The sequence below is a fragment of the Haplochromis burtoni genome, unplaced genomic scaffold, assembly GCF_018398535.1.
Source record: "Haplochromis burtoni strain Fernald_Lab_line unplaced genomic scaffold, NCSU_Asbu1 Contig_409, whole genome shotgun sequence".
Taxonomy (NCBI): domain Eukaryota; kingdom Metazoa; phylum Chordata; class Actinopteri; order Cichliformes; family Cichlidae; genus Haplochromis; species Haplochromis burtoni.
Genome location: NW_024582770.1, coordinates 462,399 through 475,455, shown reverse-complemented (window position 1 = coordinate 475,455; position 13,057 = coordinate 462,399). Strand labels below are relative to the sequence as shown.

General features: G+C 37.3%; 1 protein-coding gene and 1 long non-coding RNA gene across 2 annotated transcripts in view; one reads left to right on the top strand and one right to left on the bottom strand.

Annotated features, from left to right (window-relative positions):
* Nucleotides 1-1,387: 1,387 nt before the first annotated feature.
* LOC102306995 (sialic acid synthase) lies at nt 1,388-5,035 on the bottom strand. The gene is made up of 6 exons (XM_005944494.3): nt 4,790-5,035; nt 4,467-4,682; nt 4,053-4,152; nt 3,465-3,619; nt 2,482-2,748; nt 1,388-2,288 (listed from the first exon to the last, which is right to left on the bottom strand). The coding sequence occupies exons 1-6, from the start codon at nt 4,919-4,921 to the stop codon at nt 2,103-2,105; spliced, it is 1,056 nt and encodes a 351-aa protein (XP_005944556.1). The 5' UTR covers nt 4,922-5,035; the 3' UTR covers nt 1,388-2,102.
* The window catches only part of LOC121812025, a 35,909-nt gene continuing 26,917 nt past the window's right edge, over nt 4,066-13,057 (top strand). Inside the window, exon 1 of the long non-coding RNA XR_006052825.1 lies at nt 4,066-4,166. This is a non-coding gene — a long non-coding RNA (uncharacterized LOC121812025). The remainder of the gene's footprint in view (nt 4,167-13,057) is intronic.

The window sequence follows — 13,057 nt, the reverse complement described above, 5'->3', positions numbered from 1 at the left end:
TTCCCAACCTTGAGATCTCAGAATTAGGGAGAGAATCAAAAGGGCACATTTTACAGGGTTTATTTATCGGATAAAATACGTTAAATGTCACCGAAACAGCGGGGATGTCCAAATTCAGAGGCTGCTTCCACCTGAGGACCCGCCCTTCGCGGTCTAAAGAAAGCCGGGTAGTACGTCTTGAGTTCCCTCGGTGGAGTGAAACTCAGCCGTCTGCTCCTTGCTATCTAAAATATAACCGGGCGCTGGCGTAAACTCTGGACCGTCTCACACTTTCTTTAATTAGTTTTCTGTTTGATGTTTATTCAGCTGTGTGAAAACCCCGGAGGAACCCTCCCGAGGGATTAATAAAGTTAAATTTAATTTAATCTAATCTAATAACTTTAATCTCAGCCAAACCGATTTACTCACGAACAAACAAAACACTGAAAAAGCCAAACAATAACATTTTTAAGTTATCAAAGTGACTTATATATCATGTTTATCCCGAGTAGTGAAAGCCTGCGGGGGGTTTGAAGACGATGTGTCGATCGGCTCAGGTAATTGAAGTTTACACAGCTACATTCTCACCTGAAAACATGTTAAAAGTTTTTTTGCGACCCAGACAGAGAAATAAGAGTAATATTAAAACTAAGTAGCTGCCGCCATTGTTGGAAACTTGGCTCGGGCGCGCTATGAATTCTGCAATATGGTTTTTCAATTTTGTTGTCCAGGTGGAAATTCGGGAGAATGGTGGCTCTGGGATTCTCCCGGAAAAATCGGGAGGATTGGCATGTTTGGTTGTGGCAACATCACTAACCTTGTCAAACACCTCAGAGTAAATCATATCACAGAATATGAGGCGCATATGTTGAGACGAACTGGAGAGGAGGAGAGGGACAGGTGCTGCTAGGGCGAGACACACGTCTCTCACAGAGTCCTTTAGTGCTGCAGGCAGGCAACGTGTTCAAATAGTGCACAACTTCAGTTTTTTTTATTGCCATATGATGAACTCTGCATTATTAAGTGATAAGAACAAGTAATCTGATGTCCTGTAATCATTATGACGCTATAATTTGAGATACAATAAATAAAATACTTTTTTTGTATAAAGTATCGGATCAGTATCGTTGATACCACCCTGAAAAGTACTTGGTATCGGATCGGAAAGGAAATCAGTGGTATCGCACATCACTATCAGTAGCAGTCTGATCCATTGAGGAGGGATGGCTCTATGCTTTCGTGTCATTTACTCCCAAATCTGATCCTTCCAAATTTTGTTGCAGAAATCAAGACTCAATAGACCAAGAAATGTTTTTTCTGTCTTTTGATATATAATTTTGATGACACCTAGTTTGTTAAGAACGCAGACAAATCGGAAACATGAGGACAGAAAAAGATATGTCTTGCTAACTAATTTATTACACTACAGCAACAGTTATTTTAATTTTGTCTTTTTCTATATTTTTAATGTTTATTTTACATTTGATCATTTTACAATTTATAGGCTCCTTTAGTTAAAGGAATGTCTCAATGTTGTTTGTAAACTGTTGATGAAAAGTCAAGAAAACAGCTTCCTAAAGCCTTGTTTATTTGAAGTATTAATATTACAGAAACATTTGATTACAGTTAAAGCCCCACATGTGTATATGCAGTCCCCCAGATAATTTCACAATAATATTCCTGACGCATGCAATACATGCATATGACCATCCTGTGTAACTAACCATAGCTTTTTTTGTTATGATTCCATCCTGGAAAAAATAGGCAGGGAGAGAAGACATCAAACTAGCGAAGAATGAAAAATGTGGCCTGTGGCATTCAGAAAATAGCCTATGACTGCATACAGAGTTGGCATCATGATCTAATTTCAATATACATCTACGTTCTAAAGTGTTTACATTTATATTATTACATTTACTCAAATTACATAAAGACGTAGATTTCAAGTTCAATAATATTTATATTTGTCTTATCCCACATTTAATTTACCATATGCATTTCACTGTTCACACATGATATCATTTTCTGTCCATTTTCTAGCTACCTGCCTATCTTACTTCATATTTATTTTCTATCCTTCTCTATTTGCCTGCCTCTCTGTCCCAATAGTTTGGGAAGATCCTTTATTCTATCATGTCTGCCAAGATGCTGTCATCTTCTTCAACGTCCACTTTGATCTTCTTGCCCACGAGCTGCTGCATATGTTCTGGAGGGATACCCTTTGGCTCACCAACCTTCACTGCAAACATGTCCAGGCTCAGCACTGTTGCTTTAGGGATTTTCACCTTAGCAATGACTGATTTGCCCAACTGGAGTAGAAAAAGAATAGAAATACATAAAAGATGTATTTTAATACAGCTCATGTACGTTTTGCAAATTTGTACAGTTATGGATGTTCAGTGAACTGAAGAGGGTGGAAGTAAACACAGTTAACAAGGACTGGTTTGATAGTGTTATGACATGGTAGAATTTCAAAACTCAAGTCAAATGACTCAAACTGACCTTATCATGGCAGGTCTTCTCGCATGGTAACATTTGCTTGACTGGTGACCCCATTGCTGTTTCCACCAGTCGTATTGCTCGGACCAGTTCTGCCAGCTCAGAGGGCTCCAGGGATGCCTCATGGTCATTTCCCTTCCAGGTCTTATCCAGGGTCACATGGCGTTCCACAACTTTTGCTCCCATCGCCACAGCAGCCACAGTGATGTAGATCCCTTTCTCATGACCAGAATATCCAATTGGAACATCTGGAAATTCCTCCTGGTATTTCTTTAAAAAAAAGAAGTAGAAAAGAAAAAAGCCTATAGTATTATTGTCTGCTGCACGCACTGCCTCTTTGTGTACCTGTAACTGTCATACAATACAATGCTAAGACATACCCAAACAATTTAATTTAAAATCTAAACACAAGTCTGAGTATATTACAGTCAAATGTGTTGTACTGCCCAACACAATCACGGGTTTTCATTGACAGGTGTCTTCTCTCCAGAATCAGCATCTACTTTGTGATTGTGTTATATGACACTGTAAAATCATGTAACATTTAGGGGCTGGATTTGAAAGTAATTGTTTAGCTAGCTGTTGTGTACTATAAAACCGCTAATGTTTATAGTAATGTGCCATTTGCAGTGCACTGGCAGTTTGTATTCTCTGTATACTACTGCAATGAAGCTTTCATTCATGATATAGGTTAATCATTAGATTCTAAGTATATGTGAACACAAAGGACAGATAGGAATTGAATTTAGACTAGTTTATGTTGATCTGATTAGAGCAAATCCTTGACTCTTGGAGTAAACAAAATAGTATCTGCTGAACCTATTTCCCACTTCAAATCTATAACTAATAAAAAGCTAATATAGCTGATACAATCATATGTAAAAACAATATAAAAATATTTTCTCGTACATTTCATGTAGTTTTTGGCATATTGATTATTTCGCCACATTTAACCCAGAGGAGATGATGATGTTCATTCATCTTACCCTGATCACACTGAGGTTGACATCTTTAGGATCCAGAGGGTAGGCGCTGGTGCACTGCAGGAGAGTAAATTTCTGGTTGTGCTCCTTTACTGTCTTGTAGACACGGCGTATGGTTTCCATGGACTGCATCCCAGTGGATACCACCATTGGTCGCCCTGACAATGATAGATTTGTATATATGTAACCCAACAGACTTATTAATAAATGTAGTTAATATTTTAAGCAATAAATAAATCATATTAATAATTGTTTTATTATAGGTAAATAATTACACATAATTAATTCATATTTAAAATGTATTATGTCATTATTTTTATACTCCCACTGGATTTATACAGCTGCATGTTGAAATAGTCTGCAATACAAACAGCAAACAAACTTCCATTCACAGCTCGTTAATCCTGCCCACTTTTATACCTGTCCAATGCAGTTTCTCATTTTTCTTTTCGTTCTTTTTTTTTCTTTTTTTACAAAGGACCACACCCACCTTGTTACACAGTGTTTAATTCACTGCACACTGTCAGTTTCATGTTTCCTTAACATTGAGGCAAGAGTGCTGTTGAGGTGTAATACAACAAAGGCCTGTACCTTTTCTGGCTGTCTTTTCCAGATATGGGAAGTTGTTTGCATCGCAGGACGCAACTTTGAAGAACGGCACATCCAGCTCATGGAGAAACTCCACAGCCATCTATGAATATCAAGGTAATTGAGGCACAGAGTATCATCAGTGATCTGTGATATATGTACTGTTCTACGTGTTAGTTATTTAGCTACAGTATGAAAAAGAATGTAAACACTATTAATTCTACATTTTCAGGACAGAATTTGAAACTTTCATTAATTTCTGATGCTCTGTGCATGGTGAAATCATTATCATCATTTTTTGTACATTTTCTTCCAAGTTTTGGTTTTTTCAGGGCTACACATACATTACCGCATCAAAAGTAATAAAACATTTAAAGTGAATGTTCCTGATAATACATAGTTATTTGCAGCTCATACCTCATCCATACCAGAGGCGGTGAGAAAGATGCCGATGTCCTCTGCATACTTTTTTAGTTCCCTGTATTGATCATGACTGAACTCCAAGTGACGCTTGTGGTCACCGTATGTTTTCCCCCAGGAATGCTTTGAATTGTAGGGGCGCTCCAAGGCTCGCTTGCTGAATTTGTACTCTAATTCACTTTTCTGGAATTTGGCACAGTCAGCACCACAGTCCTGATGAGAGAAGAGATGAGAAGAGATAGCAAGGCAAGATAGTGATTTTACAGTTCAAATATTTTTTCATCATCATTCACAGGCAGACTATCACATCCTAAATTTACCTTTGCCATCTTGATCATTTTCTTGGCAATCTCAATGTCTCCCTGGTGGTTTTGTCCAATTTCAGCAATAATGAAACATGGATGGGAGCCCCCGATCATTCTGCCAGGACACAGTTCAAACTGTAGAGACATAGTGGCAACAGAAAGTTAACAGGCTAAAATTCTGAGTGGAGTCAAATTCACAGTTGAATCTCAAATGACGAACGCTTCCAGGTTGAAAGAAAGAGGAAGATGCTCTTGGAAACGTTGCTATTTATAATCCTGGGAAGGCCCGCCTCTGCAACACCTAAATTTGCATGTTATTCAGGTTTGATTTATACACCTACTGTTTGTTTTTTGTTTATTTTTTTCTATCCATGAGAACTAGCAGTGGTCCGTTTCTTCTGCCCAGATAGATCGTTGAGGATGACTGGATGATCCTGTATCTAAATAGGTCATTTAACAATTTCTGCCAAATTTCAATCAGGCACCATGTTTCCTCCATAAATGGTGCTGGTCTTGATAGTGTGGAGTGGTCCTTGTTTGTCATCATTTCTACAGTTGAGCCTTTGTGGTTCTGTATATGTTGCTGCAGTTTGGGATAATCTGTGTAATCGCTTGCTGTGTGGTGTATGAATGGCAGAACAGATAGAAACAGAGGCTACAAGCCTGATTGCACGACTGAAGCATTTTGACACAGTTTGTTACCAGTTTGTTAGCTAAGCTCTGGCTGGTGGGTTGAGATTGACATGCACTAAGCTCTATCATTACTCCGGGTTTCTGGTTCGCTTTGTGTTGTGTTAGAATGCCATCTGTGCAGATGTGTACAAAAAACTAAAGTTGTATTAGCAGTATGCTACAGGGATTTATGTCCTGCATGCATTTTCCATTCTACTATTTCACTCTTGTGCTTTGTGCAATAAAAACAAAAGACATGCATAAGGCATGCATTTTGCTGAAGCAAAAAAGAAGTTTATTTGGCAAAGAATATATTGACAATGAAGTCATTAAGTGCCAAGTGTTTAAGTTCCAAACAGATAATTCATTTCAGAAGCTTTCTAGGAAGAGGTGTGGCTTTTTTAAGTCATTCAACAAACCAATAAGCCACGTGTACACAAAGAACGTAAAATCTAACTGACATGATAAGACAAACAAATGGAAAATAAAATGGATCAGAACCACTATATAAAAAGTTGTGACACCACACCTACAATTGTCATGCTTGTCATCCCATATGGAAAAGATATATATAAATCTTATAAAGTTTGTATCTGTCTTGTGTGAAACTTGTATGAAAAGCATACAAGAGTGAAAACAGATATAAGATCCCTTGAAAAATTATATAATGAAACTTGTATGTTTTGGATACTTACTAAAACAATGTATGAAAGTAATGAGAAAGTGGCCACTTTCATGAGTAAATCTGTCACGGTCTGGCTGGCAGACCGTGGGGATGTGGGGAAAGGAGGACCCAAAACGCAGACTCTGCGATGCAAACAGTGCTCTTTATTTACAGTGAAAAGCTGTAAACACAATAACTCCCCGTTGCTCCCTCGAACCCCGTGTCCGTGCTTCCCTCCGACGTCTGTGCTAGTGCTCCCCGCTATTCTGTTTCCGCACTCCCTGTGCGTGCTGCCTTTCTGGACCACTCTTCCTCCTGCAGGGAAACCATGGAAGCAGCCGTCAACACTAACCCTCAGCGGGCATATACGAACAGCACAGACATATGCTGACACACTGACTTGGTACGATAACTCAATGATCCCGCGCCGGTGGGAGCTCCAACACTCTCCTAAGTAGCTCCCCGATGAGCCTGATCACCAACGGGTGTGGCAGGAACTTCAGGTGTGGCCAGTCCTCCCGCAGGGCCACACCCATCAGGCCTGCAGGTGGCTGTGTTCCATCCTCCAGTCACACCCGCAGACATACACACATACACACCCACACCCTGCCTATACATACGAGTGGGACACAGACTAACACAGCACTGTGCAGAAAAACACACACATCACCAAATAATAATAATACTAATAACAACAACAACAACAGTCAAGACTGCTCACGGACCCCGGAGTCCTCCAGAGCCGGGTCCGTGACAAAATCATGTAAGCCTTATATGATTTACTCATGAAAGTAATCACATATAAGTTTTTACTATTTCTTTTCCATATGGGATGGGTTTTATTGAGAAGGATCATTTGTAGTCTCTGTTTCAAAGACATAAGCTGACATAAACTGAGATGCTAAATGAAACACAGTACACAAAGTCAAATAGGGGGTGAGAAGGTAATGTGGAAGACAACAAAAATGAACACAAATGCAGATGTTTAAAGCAGGAATTCAATACTGACATTTGTCTTTTACTTTTTTTAAGGAAGAACATTTTTTATTCATACTCCAACTGAGTCAACAATTTTGTTAACAAATATTGTTAAAAGGAGTGCCAGCAGAGACTTGGCGTCCCACTACTTCAATGCTGCAATCCATGCCAACCCTAAAAATATAAAACTGCACAGACATGGATCAGTATTCTAGTTATAGTTTGCAATTTTGTGCAAGATGAATGAATTATGTGCAAGTTACTTTTTACATTTCAATAATATTTTTAATGAGAACTTTACACATTGATTGGTACCTTACACCAAGTGCAAGTAAAATATACAATTATTTGTTGGATGAAAATAAAATCTCATCTATAAAATGATGTAAAAGATATTTTTTATAACTTAAGATATTGGCAAATATAACTGAAATAATCCTTTGGATATCAGTTTCCAAAGTATAGTCAAGTAAAATATATCTCTGCGTCTCAAATACTTTTAAATCTGTTTAAACTTCTCCAAAAATGCCTTGTTTATGTGGGATATAATGAAAATGCATAATTACAAAATAGTGTGTAGAATAAATATTGATTTGCCCAGAGGCCTTCTTCAATAACATATTTCACCTAATTCTTCATCTACTACATAATTTACTTAGGGATTATTAAAGCATTCTGATTAGGATTCTTCAGATATCAGTGCAACTGGCAGTCAGAGACTGACTGGATAACCCTGTTCTAGCCCTGTGGTATGCTTTGGATCATGAGCTGTTTCTCTCTTTTTCCAAACCTTCTTCTTCCCATTATTCTGATCCAAGTTAACTTTGGTTTCATCTCTCAGAAATGTAAAAGTCAGAAATACCCAGGCTGTTTTAGATAAGATAAGATAAGATAAGATAACCTTTATTAGTCCCACACGTGGGAAATTTGTTTTGTCACAGCAGGAGTGGACAGTGCAAAAGTTATGAGGCAAAAATTAGAATACAATAAGAATAAATACAGTACACAACTGTACAGAATAGAATAAAATACTATATACAGTAGAATAAAATAAAATAAATATACAATAAGATAAAAATAGAATACAAATACAAATACTATATACAACTGAGTAAAAATACAACGATGACAGAAAGGATTATTGCACTTAGTATTATTGCATATGTATGGATGTGTGTGCTTGATCAGTTAAAGTCTTGGTGGCAAAGTCCAACCTGGCCTTCTTGTTCTTGGTTTCGACCTTGTTCTAGACCCTCTGTATAAGGTGTGCCTTGATTATAAAAATTTAAAAAAAAATGACAGCCCTACCTCCAGAAAAATTGTCTAGATGTTGTAAAGTTGTTTTCTTAACCAAGGAAAGAATTCTCTCTTCCCACAGTACAGTTATATTCTTTTGGTGTTGCAGAGCTGGCCAGTTCATTCTTTCTTTTCAAGAATCACGTCTGCCAGAATGTTGATTTGTGGCCAGCCTTAAAGTTTTTTGTCATCATACTAATAGGTTTTGACTTGGACAGAATGTGAAAACAAAATGTCTCTTCTTCTGTGCTTGTAGAAATTGTCGATTTGCATAACCGAGATTAAGATGCAACTTTTGCAGAAACATCTAAATTATAGTGTTTCCTTCCAATCAGGTTGTTCAATGAATTCTTAATTTATTCATTAATATGTGAACAGTTTCTTCTGCTTATCCAATTTGGAAAGCATGTTATTTTCTTAATACTTCTGCAATATTTTTCTTACTTGTTTTAAGTCATCATCGTTTTGCAACGTCAAAACACCATCACACCACACACAAAACCTGAACCCTATCTCTAGGCCTGTAACCCTGATACATACTAACCCCTAACAGCCTTTATTTTTTCCCCTGAGTGGAAATTGGTAAACCTATAACATCGTTACAAGTGTGACTCACTTGCAATGTTGAACCTGGACAAACCTTATGCTGATTCAGGAACAACACTAATTATTTCATACCAGTTATATTAGATACACCCTGTGCAAACAGTTTCATCTCCAGTGAATTTTTATCTTCAGTTGCTCTGTTACTTTAATTCATCTCTATGACTCCTATATAACTTCAAACTTTGAAGCTTCCATTATCATTGTATTAGAGGACAAAGAAAGAATGCCCCTAGGAAACCAAAAAATGTTTACTTAGTTCGTGAAGTTTCACTTGTATTATTGACCTTATGAAAGGGTCTAATTCAATCTATGTTGATACCACAACAGCTTTTATGGTATTACATTATTATATTCCACTATAACAAAGCCTTGTAGGTTCTGTTGTCCAGAGAGTAGGCACCTGCCGTTGCAAACAGCACACCATTTCAAGCATTAGTGATAGTAATAGATTTTTGCTCAGCCATCAGATTTAACAGACCTAGTCTGATCAATTCAACTGATGGAAATGCAATGGTATTACTTGTCAAGCATGGGGAATACTTACAAAAATGTCTATAATTCTCAAACAATACCTGAAAGCTGAGTTTTCACTTCAGGCACAACTTACGGTCTGTGTTTTTTACTCTGTACACCACATACCAACAAAACTACAGAAATTATGTCTTTGCGTAAACTGTAAACAAAAAGCAAAACAAACATATCCTACACATCTTGTATTTACAATATAGGACACATAAAACATATCAAATTTTTAAACTTTAAACATTTTATTGGGAAGCCAATGTAAGAGAAATATGCTTTCTAGTCCCTGTCAGGACTCTTGCTGCAGCATTTTGAATTAACTGAAGGCTTTTCAGGGAGTTTTTGATAATAATGAATTACAGTAGTCCAGCCTGGAAGTAATAAATGCACGAACTAGTTTTTCAGCGTCACTCTGAGACAGGATGTTTCTAATTTTAGAGATGTTGTGCAAATGGAAGAAAGCAGTCCTACATATTTGTTTAATATGTGCGTTGAAGGACATGTCCTGGTCAAAGGTTCCTGACAGTGTTACTGGGGGTCAAGGTAATGCCATCCAGAGTAAGAATCTGGTTAGATACCATATTTCTTAGATTTTCAGGGCCGAGTACAATAACCTCAGTTTTATCTGAATTAAGAAGCAGAAAGTTAGCGGCCATCCAGGTCTTTATGTCTTTAAGACATTCCTGCAGTTTAACTAATTGGTGTGTGTTATCTGGCTTCATTGACAGATAGAGCTGGGTGTCATCTGCATAGCAGTGAAAATGTATGCTATGTCTTCTAATGATACTGCCTAAGGGAAGCATGTATAATGTAAACAGAATTGGTCCCAGCACCGAACCCTGTGGAACTCCATAATTGACCTCAGTGTGTGAAGAGGATTCTTCATTTACATGAACAAATTGGAGTCTATTAGATAGATATGATACAAACCACTGCAGTGCAGAACCTGTAATACCTACAGCATGTTCTAATCGCTCTAATAGAAAATTATGGTCAACCGTATCGAATGCTGCACTGAGGTCTAGCAGGACAAGCACAGAGATGAGTCCACTGTCAGAGGCCATAAGAAGATCATTTGTAACCTTCACTAAAGTTGTTTCTGTGCTGTGATGAGCTCTGAAACCTGACTGAAACTCTTCAAATAAACCATTCCTCTGCAGATGATCTGTTAGCTGTTTGACAACTACTCTTTCAAGGATTTTTGATATGAAAGGAAGGTTGGAGATTGGCCTATAATTAGCTAAGACTGCTGGGTCTAGAGATGCTTTTTGAGTAAAGGTTTAACTACAGCCAGCTTGAAGGCCTGTGGTACATAGCTAATTATTAGAGATAGGTTGATCATATTTAAGATTGAAGGATTATTTAATGGCAGGACTTCTTTGAGTGGTTTTGTAGGAATGGGGGTCTAAAAGACACGTTGATGGTTTGGAGGAAGTAATTATTGAAGTTAACTCAGAAAGATCAATTGGAGAAAAAGACTCAATGAATATCAATGGTACTAAAAGTAGCCACACATCTTTGAGATTATTATGAGTATTTTTTTTCTCTAACTGTTAAATTATATTTGTGAAGAAGTTCATGAAGTCATTACTAGTTAACACTAAAGGAAAAGTTGGCTCAGCAGTACTCTGACCTTTTTTTTTTAGCCTGGCTACAGTGCTTAAAAGAAACCAAGGGTTGTTCTTATTTTCTTCAATCAGTGATGAATAGTAAGATGTTCTAGCTTTACAGAGGGCTTTCTTATAAAGCAGCAAACTATTTCTCCAGGCTAAAGGATGATCTTCTAAATTTGCGACACGCCATTTCCTCTCCAGTTTACGAGTTATCTGCTTTAGGCTACGTGTTTGAGAATTATACCACGGAGTCAGGTACTTCTGATTTGAGGCCTTAGTTTTCAGCGGAGCTACAGTATTCAGAGTCGTACGTAGTGAGGAGGTAAAATTATTAACAAGATAATCGACCTCTTTTGGAGTAACGTTCAGGTAGCTGCTCTGCTCTATGTTGGTACAGGGCATTGAAGATGACAACAGTAGGTGGATTATATTCTTAAAATCAGTTACAGCACTTTCAGAAAGACATCTACTGTGGTGAAATCTACTCCCCACTGCTGTGTAATCAATTATTGTAAATTTAAATGTTAGCTGGAAATGACCACACAGGAGAGGGTTTCCAGGAAACACTATTAAAGGTTCAGTTTCTATGCCATATGTTAAAACAACATCTAGAGAGTGATTAAAGTGGTGGGTGGGTTCTTTTACATTTTACTAAATCTACACAGCATTTAATCTGTTAGTCTACTAACAGATTAAATGCTGTGTCGAGGCTGTCATTTTTAGTATCTACATGGATGTTAAAATTGCCCAAAATAAAGATTTTTATTTGAGCTGAGCACTAAATCAGATGAAAAGTCTGAGAAATCAAACTCTGTAAGGCTCAGGTGGACAATAGATGATTACAAATAAGACTGGTTTTTGAGTCTTACATCTGACTGAGGAGCAATTACAATCTGCAACTTCCACATATGAACACCCAAACCATTTTGAACAGAGTTCTAAGTAAAATAGTAAAATCTGTCTGTTGAAACTTATTCATCTTGTGAGCATGAGAATATGAGTTTGAGACTTTTTACATCATTGCGTTCTGTTAACGGTGTCACAATAATGGGGGGGTTGTGTACTTTTGATAGTGTAATAGTACATAGGTGTTCATATCATTTAACAGCAGGTAGACCGTGGTGTGACCTTAAGGTTTTATATGACATCGGCGTGATGTTGCAATGTCACCATTGTTGCAAAAAATAAATAAAATGTTGATCAATACATTTACATTAGATGACAGTAAAAAGGAGTCTTCAATGTGGTAAAGTTCATATAAAAACATTTAATGCAAATCTGAGATTGTTTCCCCTTAGTTTGAAGCAATATCGAGTTATACTCTGACCTCAAGATAAAAAATAAAAAAGCTAAACAAAGACTAGATATTCAATATGAAGTTGAAGGACAGCAGAACAACATCTTTAATTTACTTTTTATTGATATTGAAATCAAATGGACATCAAACAAACATGGTCAACCAACATCTGGCTAGGATCTAGTTCTCTTTAAACCCACAAATGTCTAATTTTAGTGACATAAATGTTTTATATAATGTATATATATTGCCTTCTGTATATGTACATAGGTACACGCATTAGGTACACACACTGCTGAGGTTTAAACACACATACAAATAGGTCACATTTATTGTAATGACTGGACTTCAGTTCAGTTCCTGACTAGGAGGGGGAGAGGCTTTCAAAAGAAATGCATAGTTTAACACAATATGCCACAAGCAGGCTCTACACACAGTTCAAAGTACACACACTGAATTTGGAGTTCTGTCTGAAGAGTTTGGTCCTTCAAATCAAAATCAGAAATGCTTTGTACTGGACATGCTGCGGAAAGAAATGTGAATGAAACCATGTAATATCAACCCTCAAAAGTAAAAATATTAATGAGGCTGACAGATTAACAGTGACAACACAGCATTATAGGAATGATATCGGG